Source organism: Malaclemys terrapin, chromosome 7 (genome assembly GCF_027887155.1).
Source record: "Malaclemys terrapin pileata isolate rMalTer1 chromosome 7, rMalTer1.hap1, whole genome shotgun sequence".
Classification (NCBI taxonomy): Eukaryota; Metazoa; Chordata; order Testudines; family Emydidae; genus Malaclemys; species Malaclemys terrapin.
The window spans coordinates 95,215,338-95,237,026 of record NC_071511.1 but is presented as its reverse complement, the minus strand read 5'-3'; the positions used below and the strand labels follow the sequence as shown (position 1 = coordinate 95,237,026).

The 21,689-nt window shown below is 37.2% G+C and overlaps 1 protein-coding gene across 2 annotated transcripts in view; it reads right to left on the bottom strand.

The window, feature by feature from the left end:
• Nucleotides 1-21,689, bottom strand: part of HECTD2 (HECT domain E3 ubiquitin protein ligase 2) — a 74,310-nt gene that overhangs the window by 34,155 nt on the left and 18,466 nt on the right. For both annotated transcript variants that reach the window (XM_054034038.1, XM_054034039.1), the window contains exons 3-10: nt 18,241-18,379; nt 14,730-14,832; nt 13,511-13,600; nt 10,699-10,763; nt 6,747-6,792; nt 5,491-5,600; nt 4,278-4,426; nt 1,045-1,168 (exon numbers count right to left, since the gene is read on the bottom strand). In XM_054034038.1, coding sequence (XP_053890013.1) covers nt 1,045-1,168; nt 4,278-4,426; nt 5,491-5,600; nt 6,747-6,792; nt 10,699-10,763; nt 13,511-13,600; nt 14,730-14,832; nt 18,241-18,379 — 826 coding nt within the window. The remainder of the gene's footprint in view (nt 1-1,044; nt 1,169-4,277; nt 4,427-5,490; nt 5,601-6,746; nt 6,793-10,698; nt 10,764-13,510; nt 13,601-14,729; nt 14,833-18,240; nt 18,380-21,689) is intronic.

The window sequence follows — 21,689 nt, the reverse complement described above, 5'->3', positions numbered from 1 at the left end:
GAATGTTACATTTTCTTCCATTTTAATAACCTGAAGTATTACTTAGAACAGGAGACTTGTTTCCAAAAGTGACAGTTAAAAGACCCTAAGCCTTCAAAGGCTTACACACATTTATCTTTATGCACTGAAAATAGTCCTGTTGACTTCAGTGAACTTGATCACAGTCTGTAAAGTTAAGCATGTGTTTAAGTCTTGGCAGGATCAGAGTCAAATTCTGGAAGGACACATATATTATATGAACATTTGATATGTTTTATATATAAAATGGTAAATGCCACTTGATATTAATAGGTGTCTCTCATTGTGTGGCAGACAAAATAATTTGTATCATGATAAAAATAATTCATATTAAAAATTTGTACAGTAGAACCTCAGAGTTACATATACCAGAGTTACGAACTGACCGGTCAACCACACACCTCATTTGGAACCCGAAGTACACGCTCAGGTAGCACTGTATTAAATATAAACTACTAAAACATTAAAGGGAAAGTTTTAAAAAAAGATTTGACAAACTAAGGAAACTGTTTCTATGCCTATTTCATTTAAATTAAGATGGTTAAAAGCAGCATTTTCTTCTGCATAGTAAAGTTTCACAGCTGTATTGAGTCAATGTTCAGCTGTAAACTTCTGAAAGAACAACCATAATGTTTTGGTCAGAGTTACGAACATTTCAGAGTTACGAACAACCTCCATTCCTGAGGTGTCTGTAACGGAGGTTCTACTGTAATTAGACTTCACTAGCTGCCTTTTGTACTGTCAATATTAGCAAACAATGAACTTATATTACTGTCTACAATTTTTATCTTTTATCCGATTTAAATCAAAGTGTGAAATTCTGGCCCCACTGAAGTCAATGGGAAAACTTCCAATGACTTCAATGGGGTCAGGATTTTACTGAGACTGTCAAAGCTATCTATTTGAAAAAGACATGATGCTGAAATTTAAAATAAATAGACAAGCCTATAACGAACAACAAAAAAAGCGTAATCTATTTTTATTCATTGTTAGACAAAACCTGACTCTTGCCAGTTTCTCTTTTACCTGTGAGAGTTTCCATAACACTGCCAGTTATGATACTCTTCCATGAGATCAATATGATCCAAAGTAGAATTATAAAAATCCGTATATGGAATAATAGCAGGATTAGCTAGGCTATTTGCAGCATCTACAAAGAAAACATATAGAATCAGTATCAGGAACTCTCTCAAACTACTATCCCAATGAGGCACACCCATTTTCAAGTTGTGTGAATGTCAGAACACTTAAAAAAAATCAGCTGTTATACAGTCATCTTTTTTGAACCTTAGGCCTTGGCTACACTTGTGAGTTACAGCGCTGTAAAGCTGCCCACAGCGCTATAACTTACTGACCAGCTACACTGACAAGGCACGTAGAGCGCTGTATTTCCCTGGGTACACCGCTGCAGGTACTCCAACTCCCTGAGAAACCTAAGAGATACAGCGGAGTGGCTATGACTCTCCTCTGTGAGCGTGTACCAGGAATCAATCTGCAGCGCGTACTGATCACCTTGTCAAGTGGCCAATCCTCTCCATTGTTGTGACCGGCTGCAGGAACGCGGAAGTGCTGGTTTCAAAGCTCGTACCACAGAGAAAAAGCAAACAGTTTGCTGTTTGCTTTGAGTGAGTGAATGAATGAGCAGGGGGCCAGGAGTTCGGAACTTGCAAAATAGAGTGCTGACACGCTCCAAAAAGCGCTCTCCCCCCCACCCTGTTTTGAAAAGCAGACTGCAGCGCTTTCCCTACTCAGCTGTACGAAGACAGGTTTACTTCACAGCGCTGTACAGCTGCAACTGTAGCCAAGCCCTTAGCTACAGCATTGCTATCACTCTGCTAAAATAAATATTGTTATGCTGGCACACCAACACTTAATGAGAATACTTTACAAACCACTATAGTCAAAGAGAAACTGGACAAACAAGTGCTAATCTAAAGATCATTTTAAAAATATCTTTATTTTGCAGTTTGAATGTTAAAAAAAGTAAGTCTAGGGACTCAAATTGCTTTTTTGCTATCTCAAACATGTCTCTGACATATGGAAATTTGACATGCAATTAATACGTATCATTTAATTTACTTTTTTTGATATTTTATGAAGCAACAGATTTTGTCATTGAAATTAAAGTACCAGCTAATGCTTATGATCAGTGACTTGAAATAGGGAACAAAATTCCAAGGTAATTTTTTTCTGCTTCCATTTTTTCCAAATATACTTTAAGAATTTAAGAAAACTGAAATTCCAATGGAAGTCTAAAAAGTATTTTACTCATCAACAACAGAAGACTGCTTTCCTGAAAAAATATCTTAGCTTGACTGTATCTCAATAGGGTGAAATCTTGCCTCATGAAAGAGTAATAAAACTCCCATAGACTTCAGCGGGGCCAGGATTTCACCAAAGAGTAGTCTATTCATATAAGCCATAAATAAAAAGAGTAAAGTATAGTCACCAGAACAATGGACACCTATGATTAAGGAATCAATTGATTACTTATCTTATTTTTCAACTCCCTGAACTCTTAATTTATCCAGATATTTCAAACAGATCTATTGACATAATATGTTTTTAAGTTATACATGTATAAGTTCAGTGCAGTCTTAATAAAGGGAAAAAAGACATGGATGCACCCCAGGCCCTGCCTATTTCCTTTCAGGGTTTCAATTCTCTATCACCTTATTTGAGCTTCATAATGAAATAATTAGATACTAAATGAGGACGAGATTTAGCCAAATTGTCATTACATGGGGATCTGATTTTTAATCAACTGTTGTCTTGATGTAAAAAGAGGGCCCACAGTGTAGACTTGAAACCACGCCCCAAAACTGACCCAATATTTATGGCAAATAATGACTCCTTTCAACAAGCCCAAATTTATGAGTCACAATGTATTTATTGCGATCAGTCAAGCAATACATTTGGGATTGCTAATCCAATGCAATTCTAAGGTTTATAAATATCTGTTCATTCAACAATAAAAAACTTGTATAAAATGCTGCACTATAACAGGAGTTCTGACTTTCACTGGATGCGAAATAAGTTGAATGCTGCATATTGGAAATTTTTAAGATCTGCTAATCCACATGCTTTGCTAACAGGTTTGTGCCAGTGGGACTGCTGAATTTATATGTCAGCAACTTGTGGGAAATATCAGTGAGACTGGTATGGGCAATCTCACATTCATTTGATGTATTTTCTTTTAAGGGAAAACAGGCTAAATGCTGACCATTCACTTTGATTTGTGTTCAGACTACCTATATCTTTTTATATGTATTTATGTGGTAAGAATATATGTATCCTTACTACAACATTACAGTCTTATGCAGTTGCTGAAGCAACCTACTGTATAATCATTTATATCAATATATTCATACTCACACCTGTGAGCTTTGACTACCGTATATACTCGTTCATTAGCCCGTTCGTTTATAAGCTGACCTCCCAAGATGGTTAGGTAAAAATAGCAAAAACTGTATGACACTTTCATAAGCCAAACCTATATTTCAGGGGTTGGCAAACTTTGGCTCCTGGCCCGTTCGGGTACGCCGCTAGCGGGCCTGGACGTTTTGTCTACCTGGAGCATTCACAGGCATGGAGCCCCTCGGCTCCTTGTGGCTGTGGTTCGCCGTTCCCAGCCAATGGGAGCTGCGGGAAATGGCTCTCATTGGCTGCCAACGGCAAACCGCGGCCACAGGGAGCCGAGGGGTTCCATGCCTGCGAACACGCCAGGTAAACAAAACGACAATGTATTAGATATTCCACAGAGTTTATCATCATCAAATTTTGGTGTAGACCCATTTATAAGCCAACCCCCACTCTTTGCTACGTCACTTTTTTTACCAAAAATATTTGGCTTATGAACGAGTATATACAGTAAATCTTAATTGGTCACAATTTTGTGGGAGAAGATCTCATCCCCTGAAGTGCAAGATAAGATGGCACCTTCTCCCTAAATATACATACAGGATTAGGAAAGAAGTGATAGTTATGTAGACTAGATCACGTCTGGAGGGAAAATCTGCTTTTGGGTACAGTTTAAAGGCATTCTTTTAGGATAATGGAAAAAGCATTTGGTAGGTGTAGACAGGGGTGCATTCTCATTATGCAGTGGCAAAAACAGAAGTGCTGTGGGAACATCATGATCCCTTGCAGAATCTGTTTTGTCAGTTACCATTTTATGTCTCTATGCTAAAAAGAAAAAGCGCATATATCCTAACAGAATTATGAACTAAGAATAATCAATTTTAATTAGAAAAACTTACTGAATAAAGACAAGACTTTGGTTGCTGATGGAATCCACCAAGTACATTTTATCATGGGTGGGAATTCTTCAGGTTTTGCAGGGAACAGACGTAAAGAAATAAATTGCAGCAACCTGTCTACTAACTGCTTAAATCTCCTCTGTGAAATCCTAGAAGAAACACACTGAAGTTACTCTTAAGTTAGTACTGCCTCCACTGAAGCCCACTATAATAAATTACCACATAATGGACAAAATTCCAAATACAAAGCTTATTGACATCTGCATACTTCTAAACATTGACATGTGGCAATATTTTTCTTTAAAGGATACAGCAATTCTATTGAATGCATTAGGCATACTATAGATATGCTTTAATCTCTACATTTTTTTAGATTACTGTATCAAAAGTTACATCTTTCCTAAATAGTTAATTGGCTCTTTATTAAAGTGGTAAATAGAAAGATAGAAATTATCTGCTCTCTGTGAAGTTTGTCTTTTAAATCTGACAGCTTTTTTGAATTTTCTATTTAGAGATATTTTGTTTCATTGAAAAGACACTAAAAAGAACTTCATGCTCTCTTGCGTATAGATTAAGTATTCTACAAACACTTTTTATGTTGTACAATACATAGCTTCCACGTATGTAGTAAGAGAAATGCACCATCTTTTAAAAGATAAAAAGTTCAAATTTTTAGTATTGTTTGGCTTTTCTATCCTGGCCGTAACAATGAAAAACATCAATCTTCATGTTACTGTCTTAACCAAGATTACAATCACCCTTTCAAACAGTGAGCCAAATCAATTATAGCTGTTAGAGTTTTTGGTAAACTAGGACACATCTCAGCTTGAGGGGGAAATTTTACCTCCTCAGGGAAAAGCTGCTCCCAAACCTAGCAGATAACCTGCAAGGCCAGGCTCATTCAGACAGAAGCCCTGTATCCAGATGAGGCTACAGTCCCTAGTGGCCCCTACTAGCACACCTCCAACAGGGCCACACTTCCACTAATGGGATCTGTGCAAAAGTTAACATAGCCTTGTAACTTCCATGAGTTTAGGAGAACTATGTATGTACCTCAGAGCCTGCTCCTTCCTGCCAGACTCCATATATGTTTAAAAAAATAAAACTTTTCAGTTAATATAATTAAAGCTTGTCAGAATACAAAAACGTTCATTATCAATGAAAGTACATTAAAAATTGTGATCCTATATGATGGAAAGTTTGTTTTTTTTACTTTTTAAACCAGTGAGCTAGGAAATGGTGGTCAGCTTCTGCCAAGGTTGCTATCTGTCTTAGCAAGTGAGCATAGATGACATAAGTAGATGTGTTACTAAACTGAGGATTCTGCAAAAGATATTAAAAACATATTGTTAGTACCAAAATTAGTATAAAGAAAAAAGCCATTAGACTTTTCCAACCATTACAATCATGGATGAAAATATCATTCTGAACATTGGTTTTAAACAGAAATCAGACGTTTGTTTATTTAAGGAAGACTTTGCTATAAGTGAACATCAATTAAAACATATTGGATAAGCAATACTTATGTAAATTTCAATATTCTTATGGCTGTGGTTAGCATTGACCCTACAGCTCAATATTATATACAACTATATTTCTCCACATAGATACTAATGATTGACATCTTCCAGGATTAGAGCATTAGTCTTAATTTCTATCACCCCTGCACTGGACTGATCACATTCCCACTATCACAGCAGGTTACATTTCACACAATTCACAGCTGCTTCCCCTCCCTGGTGTACTGAAAACCTTTTCTCCTACATGAATTAGATTCCCAGCTGACTTTATCCCCAAATACTGGTGAACTGCTCTCTTGTGTACAAAACACACCCAACAAGCCTCATCTACGTTAGTAAAATTCGGACTTATTATTGATCACCGATGCAACTCCACCAGTAACAGCAACAGTCAAATGCTAGTATAAATAAGACTCAGGCATTCTTACCTCTGTATAGTGATGCATTTATCGATAATATTTGTATGTTTCCTGCAACATTACAGCCTTATTTAATTGTTGGAACAAAACTCTGCTCAAAATATGCAGAATGTAGCCTGTTGGGAAAGTGGGCACAAGGGCAGATCAATGCAGGAGAGCTGGGGATGGGGAGGAAATAAAATAACCCACTTTGCTCTCTCATCCTGCAAGATGGCAGTTTCCAAACAGTAAAATTTGTATTGTTTTTTGCATGTAAATTAGAAAGAAAGCCTTTATTTTTCATATAAATTTAAAATTTTAAAAGAAAAGACCCACAGCAGTAGACTTTTCTGTAGAATAGCTGTAAATATTTCAGTACATAGTTTCCATACAGAAGGAAATTAAATATAAATCCATTTAATGTAAAGCCTCTCAACGTATATTTTTAATTTACAGTACACTTTACTAGTTACACTTATATTGCATACAGGATTGTACCTCATGCATTAAACAGATTATGTGTTTTATTAAAAAGCTTCTATTTTTCTTACCTGTAAAAGTATACAGTATGCTCTCAGATCATCTTTTGTTCGTGACCTAAGAACAGATTTATACCAAAATCATATGTAAGTATAAAAAAACATTAACAGTCAATGAAAACATGTATCTAACTTCTCAGTTTTGCTTCTCCAAAGATACCATATCTGATGTTCTTCTACAATCTATACATACTCTGGATCCCTTACATTGATCGGTCAGGAGAAGCAAAATTAGTCTATCATTGTAAACCATAGGCTGAGGAACCACAATCCACCTACATTCTGCCATAAAGAGTACTTCCAAAGTTATTGTAGGCAAGAAGCATGTTACTGTAAATAACTATGTACACAGGGAAAATGTCTTTTAAAAGGATCTCAATACGATCCTGAAGAACCCTTTGAAGATACACCAAGTTGACTGACCCTACGTATTCCTGCAATAATATAAAGAGCAGCAGACATGCCCAGATAAGAGAAATTGACAAGAAAGAACATTTCTCTTATTAGAGATACTTGTCCATTGATCCTTTGCATAAAAAGCATAGCCAGAAGTGAAAAGTAGACAGGCAGGGAAGAACAGGTTAGGTCAGAAACACTGGAAAGCACAGAAGAACATTGCTGAAGCACCACTTCACTGAATACCCTCATATGAAACACTGTATGAAGAGATACCCAGAACTCCTCTTTGGAATCAAATGTTTGCTTTATACATTTCCTTGATTGATGCTCAAGATTTCTCTGCCCATGAAAATGAAGCTGATTCAGAGGAGTGTGTCCACAGTCTCTCCAAGGAGAAACCTTTGGCCTTCAATGTTTTACTAAGAGAGCATTTGATTCAAGAATAGACTTTGTCCTTTTTGGATTTTCTGACTCCTATGTTGAAGACTAATCAAAAAAGACAAAAACTTGACCATCAATACTGCTCTGTTCTCTTAAGATAAATATTGAGAACAAACCAAAAATCTGAGATATCAATTTTCTTTTTGAGGGCATTTTAGATTAGGGTAAAATAACAGGATACTAAAACATGAGATACACTTCTAAGTCTGAAATCCTGAGGGTTACTTTGTTCCCTATGGAATGTGCAGTAATGAGTCTCAACTAATAGGACTTTTGATAATGATACACTCTGAGGAAGTGTTAGCCAGGAGGTAAATCCCACAAGGTAAGTCCACGTAAGAGTCTGGAAGTAGAAGTCTCTAATGAATCCCTCTCATGAGAACAGAAAGCAGGAATCAGTCTCAAAATGTCCTTGGTATTACAAGCATAATCAAACTGCCCACTTGTTTCTGACATAGGAAATGTTGCAGAGATCCTGGTGTGCTTTTTGTAATCATTGGCTTTCATAGTTTAGAAAAAGTGAATTCATTCTTGTAGCATCTGTTGGAGCTGTGTGAAGAGAGCCTGCATTTTCTGAATGGTCTATATTTCTTGGGTCAATTGTCTTCAAGAGATTTTAATCATGACCTTGTTGAGAGCTTCACCAAATGATCCTCCTCTATGCAAAGGTGTTAAAGGGTTACAAATTGCTTTGGTGGTTAGCTTTCCATAAACACAGCTATGTTTGTTTCCTGACAATGGTGGTTGGGATCTACTATGAAAGAAGAGATGAGAAGTCTTCAAGATGGACTGCATTATTTTGTGTTTGAAGGCTGTAGTTTTTCAAGGATGGAATTTTCAAAAGCTCTCAGCATTGGCTTACTTCTGCTTCCATTTAGGTCAATGATAAAACTCCCACTGGATTTAATGGGACTAGAGAAGGTCAATGCTGAGCACTTTTGAAAAGTCCACCCTAAGTTTCCTGAACTATAATACAGCAAAGTAGATGGCAGAGACAGAGGGCTGGAAAAATAGGACTGAATTTCCTGGAGGCCTGAATTTCCTTAGAATGGTGCTTTGACCTTCCTGTCCAACATAGTGCTTAAGAAAGAAATCTTTCTTAATGAAGAAGATTGTTTCCTTCATCATGCCTGTCAATACAGCATCACTCTTGGGCGCTGTGGACAGTTCCTTTCTTTGCAGCTTATTCAAAAGTTATTGATCTGCTAGTTTATGCAATTGCTTTTTCATGGCTGCTCCCATTCTGAGTTCCTTAAGCAATCATTTCAAAGGAAAGTCCATGTGCTAGGAGGAAAATATATGACCACCTAATTTTTAATGGATTCTTTCTTGCCTTCTTTTGGTGAGGACTCCAGAGCCAAAATAATCTTTTTAATCATGGTGCTGCAGAATTCCATGGGACAAAAAGTCTTTCTTGGGAGCTTAGTTCAGATTTTAAAGAATAGTTGTTCTTTGAGGAAAGAGAATGAAAGGAAGTGGTTGAGTTGGAGGAGGACTCATATAGCATTTCCAAAGCTCCTAATTTTTTCTTGTATTTCTTTAATCTTGGATCTTAAGATGCAATCGTGGATCTTATGTCCATGACAGAAAGTGTCTACGGATTCAGAAGGAGACAGGGGGAGGAATAAGCTCTTTTAGTGCTCATTGCATATAGGATCCCATTGCTCTCCATTAAATAATTGACTGAAAGAGACCTTTGGGACCTTACCAAATTCTGGCTACTCTCTAAGTGAGGGGGACCTTGAGCAACAGGAACAATGTCAGCCAACTAGCTATCTTAGCATCTTTTCCATATTTGTACAGCACCCATCACAAGGGACCCAAATATTAGTTAATATAAATATTTATTAAAAACCATCCCCACATCTTAGAGGTGGGGGGAATCTTATGGAATGGGAGATGCATGAGGAGCTGGGAATAGTGTAGGAAAAGAAGGAGTTCCTCACTCTTCTTTCTATCTTAGAGGAGCATGGATGCTCTCATCGCCCTTCATGGTAGAGGATTTGCCTACCTGCCTTTTTGTATTTTGTGACTGGTATATCAGTGTGGTTTTGCTACTTCTTGCTGTTCATTTACTTTCTTGCTGCTGTTACTGTCACTGCTGAGACTTGCCTCCCTCACTGAATTTTTTGTGCCTCTCTTCAGGCTGTTCTGTTTTAGGCTACTGCTATTTGCTGAGCCACTTTGGTGGGAATTGGGAAGTAGCTTATCCATCACATTCCCCTCTATCCAGCAGAGATCTATCAACCAAAAGAGGCAGTAATGACCAAGAATGGAGTGGGGAAAATAACTCTGTCTGGAACACCATCGTTCACCATCGTAAACCACTAGTCTAAGTGCTGCCCTGGCAATAGAAGAGCAATTTGCATTGCGGAGAGGCAGCAGAGAAATGAGATTCTGAAAGCAAAAATCTGAAAAGAAAAAGAGGGCTTCCAGCTGAAAAATAAAGGTTTATTCGAAAAGCATGAGGGAACTCCAGAGCCGCGTACCCATTTCCTAAGAAATTTCTAGCAAGAAGTCGGAGAGACGGCCTCTTGAACCAGTGCCCACTATGACTAAGGATATATCTATATTGTAAAAAACAAAGAAAGGATAAGAAAAAAACCCATGTGTTCTTAACTTCAGTTTGCTAACCCACATTGGCCAACTTGGGTTAAAATAGCAGTGAAGACATGGTTAACCTGGTTTTTAACTTGAGTTAGCAGCTTGAGTTCGAGCCTTAGAGGGAAGCCTGGGGTTGAACATGAACTGTATGCTGAGTTTGCCATGTCTTCACAACCTGAGTTAGCTAATGCAGAAGTTGGTCCAATCAAAGATAGTATGTCACCTTCCTTGTCTCTTCTACCTAATTTAAGTTTTTTTGCAGTGTAGTAATACAATGAGAGCTCCAGCTATTTCTAATCAATCACTCAGAGGGGATTTGACTAAGATTTAGATGATCAGCGGACGTGTCTCTTCAAATGAGAAACTTCTAAAGCAAATAAGATGTAACACAAATAATTTTTCATTCTTTGTCTAAAAACATGCGAGATCCTTGTCATGTATTAAAGAAAGATAATATACTAGTACAATAAACCTAGATTTTCCACTAATGTAAATGGGTGCAAATGCTGGTTATAATTACCCTTTCCACTCCTGTAACAGACCATTAATTATTCCTTTTAGGACAGACTTCTGAATATCTTGAGGCTAGGGAGAATGTAAAGAAAAAAACAAATAGCATTAGGTTAGAGTTCACTTCTTTTTTACAGTTCATATAATACAATTGTTGAAACATGACAGTAGGATAACATTCTTATTTAAAGGATTAGGAATAGTTTTTACTCCACAATAAAACTCAACTTTTTATTTTGTCTACTTTACCGAAAACATATAACTAAAACAACCCAAACTAATTATAATACAATTAATATTAAGAGGAAATTTATATGCATTCTATTCTGCTACCTTCATTGAGAGAAATGTCCAGGTTAGTTCCAACTGGGACTACTCAGGTGCATAACATTATTCACGTGTAAATGTTTATTAGATTTTGCCCTTTGTTCACAATGAAGTAACATTAATAGATCAGTAGAAAAATTTGGGCTTTTACTGTTGAACAAAGAAACTAGGAGAAAATGTTAAACTTACTTTTGGTGCCATTAAAAAATGGTGCCATCAAAAATTTGACTTTACTACACTACTGTATTTGTGGTTCTCCCTATACTTAAAATGGGAATACTGCACATACAAACCTACACTGAACTACACTGAGCAGTAAATTTTAAGATTCTAATTCTACCCACTCTATGGGAGAAACTGATTTTAAAGTAATCCGTGAGAAACTTTCAATGAAAATTGCATATGTAACATTATTTTACTTACAACTCTCAGATGAATATTTAGTTCACTAGCTGAATTTTGAATACTAGGTCTATAGGTAAATTAGATTCGGCAAGATTTATTAAATTGGTTATTAAAATTCTCTCATTTTAGGACTGACAACTAAATATGTATGTATCAGATTTAATGCAGAATGAATAATATTCAATTTCTTAATGAGTCACTGAATATGTAATAAATGCTACCTTTACTTTTCCATATTTCCAGTCTTCAAGTTTCCATGTTACTAATTTAGAATTAAAATACTAATTTTCTTATAATGACCTTATACTGCTTTTAGTACTAGGTTAATTGTATAAGAAAGCTGACCTAATTTTTTCCTTCATGCAAATTACCTTCTCTACAAAAGCTAAATGCCCAAGGTCTACTGAATACTTCTTGATCATTCTAGCTCTAGTCAACAGAAGCTCTTGTTTAATAGCTTGATTACATCTGTAAAAATTAGGAAAGGCAAATCCCATCAATCTAGTCAATCCAGAAAAAGTTCAATACATATTTTTTTCTTTTCATATATAAACTTAAACCTTTTAGTTTGCAGACCATTCAAAGCTTTGCTTGGTAATACCACAAGCAGAATTTGAAATAGAAAAACAAATCAGGGGAGCAAGTGTGTTTTCACTATAGCTAAACTTCCCAATCAAAACATTATCAGTTTATTACATTTTCCCCAAATCTTTATTTAGATGTGACACCATAGGAGGATTATTAAAGTAATATAAATTATCAAGGCTGGATGCGTAGGAAAAGAAACAAAAACAGAGACCACCCTAGACAAATCACGGCTAGCTAGGCTCTACATTTGGTTAAATAAAATATTGTTTAGGTTACCAGAAGACCTTATCTTAAATTAAGCCCTATTAAATAGGCACAAAACATTTCAACTGGATGCAAACACGGAAAAAAAATGTTTAAAAAAAGCTACATCATCTAAAAAGTATATCACCCAAAATTAAGGAGATGGATTCAGAGTGGGAGTCCAGTGAAAGTGATGAGATAAAGATTGCACAATTGTTTTGAATCAATATATGTTTTTCTGTTGCACAACAAAGTTTAACTTTTGGTATCACTAGTGTCTCTTACATATTCTATATTATCTTATAGGTTCTTTTTCTATTATCTTGTTTTCCTGACTACTTGTTAGTATGTAAGATAAGACTCTTTCTTTCTACTGTCCAAGTCCCCAGTCCTGCAAGAGCCGTATGCTGTGCAGGGCCCTTCTAACTTCACTAGAACACTGCACAGGTGGACCCTTATACACAATGTAGAGCCTGTTTGAAATCAGTGGTGTCCTGCACAATCACAGGAATCTACCTGCAAAAGCTGTTTTCAGGATCTATGCCTCAGATGTTGTGAGGAAAACACCCTCATTACCATTTTTTCTTTCATACCTCTCAAAAGAGACCAGTTCAGTGCCATGCAAACAGATAGCCTAGATACAAACTAATAGTTACACAATATCCTTTACTGAACAGTAATATTAAATTCACTATAGCAGATACAAATATTTTTGTCCAGCAAAACACCAAAGGTCACACAAAAATAATAAATAATAAAAAATTGGCTAAATTAAGAAGTGGTCAAGAATGCCTATATTGGGCACTTGCTCCCCTGATTTGTTTTTCTATTTCAAATTCTGCTTGTGGTATTACCAACTTTCAAATTATTTGGAACCCATCATTTGCACATGTAACTTGCCTGTGCATATTCATATGATTGTCACCCTCATTCCATCTGCCCCATTGTTTCCTACACTCATTTCTGTATCTTTTTTCAATCCAGATTGTAAGCTTTTCGGGCAAGGAAGCATGCCTTGCTATGTTTGTGCAGCATATAGCATGGTGGGGTCCTAGTCCTGACTGAGGCCTCTAGACGCTACCAAAATATAAACAATATTATTAACTAAAAGTTATTCTATCCGTAGAGTGCAGTTTTCAGGATTTTATGGTGATTTCATGTAACCTTGCATAGTTTTTGCAATTTCAGCAGATTCCTCAGTTCATAATTGTGAATCTTTTAAAACATTTTAAAAACATCTTTTTTACTTTTTTACTTACAGTATTTAGTAAGGCATCATAGACAGCATTCACAAATTTAGCATTGATTCCAGAGTCTTCAATGGTACTGAAAGGGAGACTGACATCTTTCTGCAAATTCAAATCATAAACATTTTTTACTCAAGTTATTTCTAATGTCATTTTAAAAAAATTCCCTTCAAAATAAAAAAGTTTTGGTGTGCTAACATTGTATCAATTTTAGAAAAAAGTATGTACAGAGAAAAAAAATTGATAATTTTTTGTAACAACAAAAAAGAAACCAGGTCAGATATGATACTGTATCTTTTTCAAATTCTAATACAAGAATACATTATGTTAGCGAAGTTCACATGGGTTCAATTTGTCAAAAAAGTCTAAAATAATGAGACTACATTAGACGTGTCAGCTGATACATGATGAGTGATTTAGTCTACCATTTCTAGTCATTGATTCAAATTCAAATTCAGCAACAGTCAAGAGCAACAAAATTACTACCACACAATATCGGTTTGATAGCCTGTGGGACATGAATTAATTGCCTCAATTCAGATCCCACTGTTCACAGCAAATAGCACAATCACATTTTGCACTGACACACACAGATTCTGAAAAAATACGAAGGATTTATTGGGCATGGGGACTGAGGCTCATTAAGAAGGCAATGCAAGGAAGAATGCATTGCCAAAAACCATACTGTATTTCATTGGGGAATTAAGGGCTTCAGTCTCCAGGGCTGTCAGATAACTATTTTACTAGCAATGGAATGTACATCAACAATAGCCTAAAAAGATAGTAAAGCAACTCCATAGTCATAAAGTATTACAAATTTTAACAGAATAATATGTCTATAGTTTCACTTACTATAATGCAAAGTTAATCTTTCAGAAACGGGTTGTACAGAGACAGCTTTTATAAAGTCTTTGCATTTTCTTTAATTCTCAGGACACCAATTTTTGTATTTCTTTTGTTTTAAATCCTACAAATGAGCTTGAAACATTGGTTTACTAATACATGAATAATGAACAAATGGTTTGCTAAAAACAAATAATAAATGGAACTAGTAAATGAAACAATGAAATGCTATAACTACAAAGTGTATGGGTAAGGTAAACAAGATAATACTATGAGTCTCGTCTGTTTAAGTAAACAAAGATAAATATAAATGTTATGTGATGGATATATAGCATCTTGAAGATATAAAACCTATAAGAGCTAAGCAGCATTCTGAATTGTTTTCTACCTTAAATGCAGCATTTAGCTCCAGGAAAGAATCAAATGTTGTTAAATAAAAATCATGTACAGCTTTCCAATCTCCTGATGACTTAGCTTTTTCCATATCCTCCCTAGAAGGAAAATTCACAAATAAATATATAATCACACAAAAGTTTATGTACAAATATTAAACGCTTTATGAAATAGACTTTGTACTTAATACTTCACTATTCAAAATGAATAGTGTCTTTCAGCTCTAAACAGATTTATGAGAACGGTTAATTTAAGAATTGATGTGTGCAAGTTAACTTCTACTCGAATATTTTACCTGAAAATCTAGAAACACTGACGCTCCAAAAGAATGGAAGCATTTGGAATTGGTTGTGCAAAATATATTTCAACACTACCTGATCATAATATTTATTAATTCAGTGGATTATGATTTCAGTATTTTAAAACAAATTAGTAATAGAATAATGTATTATCAATTCTTATGCAATGTGTAGAAATAATTTAAAATAGTAAGTAACCTCCTAAAACTGTTAATTTAACATTACAGGTACTGATCTTTGCTTGTATTACAAGCTTTAAAATTCCTAAATTTTACATAGCATGTGTAAGATCACATTCATTGTTTTAACAATAAAATTCAGAGATTCTAATTAAAAGCTGGGAGTTGGATAGGTTATGTGAACATATTAAACACCCATAAAGAAGTAATGTCTGATATAATGGAAAACTCCAAATACCTTGAAAATGGAAGTAAAAACATTTATGCAAAGCCAATCTACAACTTATTTTCATATTAGTAGGGCCAGTGTTCTCCAGCAATGAAAACAGTAATTTCGGATTTTCAAAGCTATATATTTCAGACATTTTTGATATGCATTATATTAATAAAAATACACTTATTGACAAACATGAGCAATATGCAATCCTTTACAATAATGGTGCCCAAACTTTTCCAGTCGCATCCTGCTCCTTACCAGTAATGGAATCTATCTGCAACCCTCTCCCCCACCATTACTGCATAGCCAAGACTTCCTCAGCAGCAGAGCTTGGGCAGAAGGTGGAGAATTGGGGATGGGGGAGGAGCTCGGGCTAGAGGTGGAGCTGGTCTGGGGGCGGAGAAGAAATGAGGGCAGAGCTGGGCCTGGAGGCAGGGCAGGACTGGGTGAGGGCAAAAAGGTGTTGGAGACGGACCTGGTCTGGGTGCGGAGCGGGGCTGGAAGTGTGGCGCTCCATCCCTGCCCCCACCACGCATCCCCTGAACAGTCCTCTGCACTAGGGTTACCATACGTCCAGATTTTCCCGGGGACTCAAATCCCAGTCCAGGGGGGAAATCCCAAAAAGCTGGGGGTGCTTGGCTGGGGGCTGGCCCGGGGCCACGGGGCTGGGCCGGGCCCAGCGGTGCGGGGCCGGCAGTGCTGGGCCGGGAGCCGGCGGTGCTGGGCCTGGGGTGCTTGGCCGGGGGCTGGCCCAGCGGTGCAGGGCTGGGGGTGCTGGGCCGGGGGCTGGCACGGGCCGGGCCCGGCGGTGTGGGGCCGGGGGCTGGGGCTGGAGGGAGCCGCTCAGTTGAGGGGGGGACAGACTGGGCCGCGCCTCCTCCTCCTCCTCCTCCTCCCCCCCCCCCGCCCAGCTTACCTGCTGCCTGCTTCAGGCTTCCCGCGAATCAAATGTTCGCAGGAAGCAGGGGAGGGGGCGGAGTTGGGGCGGGGACTTTGGGGAAGGGATGGAGTTGGGGCGTGGGCGGGGCTGGGGGCAGGGCCAGGGCCCTGTGGAGTGTCCTCTTTTTGGACACTCAAAATATGGTAACCCTACTCTGCACCCTCCGATGGGGGCGCACCCTACACTTTGAGAACCCCTGCTTTACAGCACAAAAATGCTGGGCACTGAGGGCTAGAGCCAGCTGTGCAGAGGGGTGGGGGACAGACGCTGGGTACGGAGGGCTAGAGCCAGGCAAGCTGTGTGGCAGGAGGAAGGAGCCAGCGGTGTGCAGGGGAGATGAGTGGGTGACAGGTGCTGTGGACATCACCCTGCATGCCCTGCTCACCCGCTGAATGGCAATTCCAAAAATTAAGGGCAATTCCAGAAATGAAGAGTCATTTAGGAAAAAAAATAATAAAAAAGTAGTAATAGCGGCAATTTCCAGAAAACATTGGCCCTACATGTTAGTGATACAAATCACAAATTTATTTTTTCTTCTACAACATAAAATATTTTTATATAGTCACTCATATGATAAACTTGTGTATTTCAATGAAACACACTGTAAATGTGAAAATAGACATAATATAATCAAAGTGCTTAAAGGATTTAGGAACATGCCTTGCTGTAAGTCAATGGGGCTTAGGTTCCTAAGTCATGGACACTTTTGAAAATTTTATAATTAATAAATTAATAAAATGCGTGGTAGATGGGTTTGTCACGTTTCAGTTTTTTGACCACTTGAGTTCTAGACAAATATTCTCTTTTACCAATTCCTTTGGGATACCTGACTCATTCTGCACCAAGTAAAGAAACACCTGACAAATCAAAAAATCTGTTACTTTTAACCTCCTACTAAAAATGAGAAATCTCAAACACACAAAAAAAGCAACCAACTTGTTAAAAGAAGATAAACTCATATGTCACTAAGAACAACTGTGAACTTTTCCTTGATAAATGAGATCAGTTAGGTTTGTGTTCTGACAGAGGGAGTAAACATGAAAGTGGAACAAAGCCAAATTGATTTGGCACAGTGATCATATTGTCCTTTTGCTAAATTGTAAGAGGACAGCAGTATAAAGCTCACCTGTACGGACTCTGATCTAAGTCCGCAGAATAAAAGGCCTATTAAGAGTAGTGCTTCTCACATAAGGGAATTAGCACTAGAAAGAAGGGATTTCCCCAATATGGTTTCAAGCTTACTTACACTAGTTAAAATAGCACTAACATCAATAGAAAGGAAAATAAAATAAAAAAAAAAAAGGAACTACAAAAAGAGTGAACTACCAACACCAGTGTCCTTTGACATAATATGAAAAAAAAATTCTACATTTTAAACATTTAAGTGAGAGGTGGCACAGCCCATATTATTAACTATTGTCAAAGGTCCAAAAATATAGGAAGTTACAAATTAATGGCCTGGTACACAATGTCTTCAGTCAGAGTTGAGGATCTCTGATTGAAAATAAATATCCACTAAATATCAGTAGTTCTTTCCTCCCATTTCCCCCCAAAAACGTTAATGGTAGAAAAAAAATGCATGTGGCACTGAGCTGCTGATGGTGCTATCTGTTAGGTGATGCATAAAACCCAAGCTGAGCAAGGAGTCATGACAATTTCCACAGACACGGAAGTATTAATTCCAGCATCCTAGCCAAATTAATGTACATAAATACATTCTATCTAGCATTCTGTTATCTTGTACTGATCCCATCACTAGAGGTCAGCCAGAAAATAAATATTACATACATAAACAAACATACATAAATAAAATGGAAAGTCAGTCAATAAAAACCAAAACAGAGTATACAGTTAAAACCAATACAACTTACTGGAAGTCTTTCATAGTTTTGGTTCGGATGGGAAGGGAAGGTTCTGGAGGGACTGGAGCTTTCAGTTCCGGTGGTAGTGTATCTATAGAGATGCGCTGCTTTTGCCTAACATCAAGGCAAATTGGTGGTAGATCTCTCACTTATTGAAAAATTTTAAAGAAGTGTTAAAATATATTGTAATCGTGTACATAATTTACAAAGAAAGATTGATTTATTTAGCTTGCAAAACACAAAGGCATATGAACTATACAAAAGGATTAAAGTTTACATTGTAATCTGTAAAAATAACCTAAACATTGTTTTTGTAAACTAGGAACTCGTATATATGTGAAACTGACGGAAAATGCCTTTTCAACCAATATAAGAACTAGCTTAATTTTTTTCCATATTGCTCAAAATTTCATTTTTTGAACAATATCAAAATTTAAAATTTCACTGTGAAAAAACAAACACGTTCTCGCTATTTTACTTTCCTCCTCTTACCTTTTTGCAGTGAAAATAAGTAAAAGGAGTGAGAGAAAATGGTATTTTCCCTTCCAAATCTTTTCAAAAAAATTCATTTAAAAATGTAGAAAAAAAGAGAAATAAATCACTTTTCAAATTAAACCAAAAATTTTAATTTCTTTTGACTGTTTTAGTGAAGCTTACTTACTGCCTGACCAGCTGCAATATTTATATATTAGGGCTGTCAAGTGATTAAAAAAATTAATCACAATTAATCGCATGATTAATCATGCTGTTAAATAATAATAGAATACCATTTATTTAAATATTTTTTGATCTTTTCTACAATTTTAAATATATTGATTTCAATTACAACACAGACTACAAAGTGTACAGTGCTCACTTTATATTTATTTTTGATTACAAATGTCTACACGGTAAAAAACAAAATAAATAGTATTTTTCAACTCACCTAATACAAGTACTGTAGTGCAATCTCTATCATGAAAGTTGAACTTAAAATGTAGAATTATGTACAAAAATCACTGCATTCAAAAATAAAACAGTGTAAAACTTTAGAGCCTACAAGTCTACTCAGTCCAATGTTTAGCACATCTGGCTCGTAAAGACCTTGCAATGCCAGCTACAAAAGTGCCATGCGAATGCCTGTTCTCACTTTCAGCAGCATTATCTCCCATAAATATAAACAAACTTGTTTATCTGAGTGATTGGATGAACAAGAAGTAGGACTGAGTGGACTTGTAGCCTCTAAAGTTTTACATTATTTTGTTTTTGAGTGCAGTTATGTAACAAAAAAAAATTTGACATTTGTAAATTACACTTTCATGATAAAGAGATTACACTACAGTACTTTTTTATCATGTGTATAGTGCAAACATTTGTAATAACAAATAATAATATAAAGTGAGCACTGTACACTTTGTATTCTGTGTTGAAACCAATATACAGTAAAAGCTGTTTTATCCGGCACTTCACCATCCGTAAAGCTCTATAAACCAGCATTTTTGATCTTCATTGAAATTCCGGTTTATAAACTGATTGGTGCGGGGCAGGGTAAGGGGGTTGGGGCACAGGAGGGCCTGTGGCACAGAAGGGGTTGTGGAGTGCGGGCTCAGGCAGGGCATTTGGGTGTGGGAGGGGGCTCGAGGCAGCGGGTTGTGGCACGGGGTGCCAGATCCGGGGGGGGCGGGGGGAGGGAGTTGCTCACCTTGGGCAGCTCCTCGCAAGTGGCGACTTGTCCTGGCTGCTCCTAGGCAGAGGTGCGGTAGGCTGTCCCCGCCCTACCCCATGCATTAGCTCTGCAACTCCCATTGGCTGTGGTGGCGGCGCCTGCAGGCGGAGGCAGCGCGCACCCACTCCCACGCCCCAACCTGCTGCCCTGAGTTCCCTTCCGCATGCAAACTCCCTCCCAGAGCCCGTGCCCCGCCCCCCTCCCGCACCCAAACTCCCTCCCTCTTAGTTAACCGGCATTTTTCAGTTACCAGCACCCCCACTGCCCCAACATGCCAAATAAAACAGCTTTTACTGTATTTGAAAATGTAGAAAACATCCAAAAATATTTATAATAAATTTCTATTGGTATTCTATTATTGTTTAACAGTGTGATTAAATTGCAATTAATTTTTGAGTTAATCTCATGAGTTAAAACTAAGATTAATTGACATCCCTATATTGTATTATTCACAGCTCTACCACAATTTTTCAGCATAAATCTGGGAACACAAAATAGTAAAATCTCATTCGGTGGGCAAATTAGTGATAGAAAGGTGATGGAGGTGTCATTTGATTCCTAAAAACCTACAGAATCTCAGTTTCAATTGTGCCGCCTTCTGTGGCATGGTGGGGGGGGGCTTACTGCTCCCCTGGCACCCAGCTTCAGGTTGTCCGGTTGGTAGAAATTTTGATAATGCAGTGCTGTCAGAAATGGCTCAAGTTGGGTATCATTCGAAAGCCCCTTTCCCCCATCAACACAATGGCACCAAACATGACAAACCTAGAACAATGATGTGTATATATATATATATATATATATATATATATATATATATATATATATATATATATATATATATATATATATATATATATATATATATATATTCGAGAAAATGTTTAAAATCAACATTTTTAAAATTATACCTTAACAGAGGGATGCATTGCTTACATAAAAAAGACATTGATCTTTTGTAATCCTAGGGAAGTTAGCCTTGACATGTAGTACTGAAAACATTTATTTATCAAAGTCATCATCAATGTCATCTCCATCTAGGGCACCATTGCTAGACATAGTCTCACACTGATCCTTGTCTGAGTTGCACTTGCATATGTCTGTGCAAGGCAGGCGGCTGGCCAAACATTTGCAGAATGGTAAGCATCTGGTCTTTGAACATGAGCATTTGATTAGCTGAAGTACTGACTGGGACCACATGGTATTTCACACAACTGGTGTGATCAGTTCATTCTCCAAGACCCAACCATGCCCAATAGGGGAGGGTAGTTCTGGGTATGGTCGATCATTCAAGAGCCATTCCATTGCTTGATAATTTGCCCTCATGACACCAAGTATAAATTGCCCTCAGCAATGGCAATTTTTCTCCGTTTATCTGCTTCTTGGAAAACATCCACCAACGTAGTCCTGCAAGTGTCATAATGTTAGTCTTCAAATGGTAAACCTGGTATATTAATGCTTCCAGTTCATTTATGACCGCATCAGTGACTGTCTCACGCGTTCCGAGAACTTTCAGAGCGAGGAAAGAGTCTTTGGAGGCTGAATCAAACACCTCCCAGTAAGATATCTTATTATCATACTAACAGAAGGTCAGACTTTTTATATCTCTTATTTCAGCGAGGTAGCAGGCAATCATCCCAGAATAGTTGGTTAAATCTAAAGCAAAAACGTATTTTGCTATGTCTTCCAGTGTGAGATGCAAATTCTAATTAGCAGATCGAATAAAGAGCAGCAAAGACTCAACCATCTTCATGTA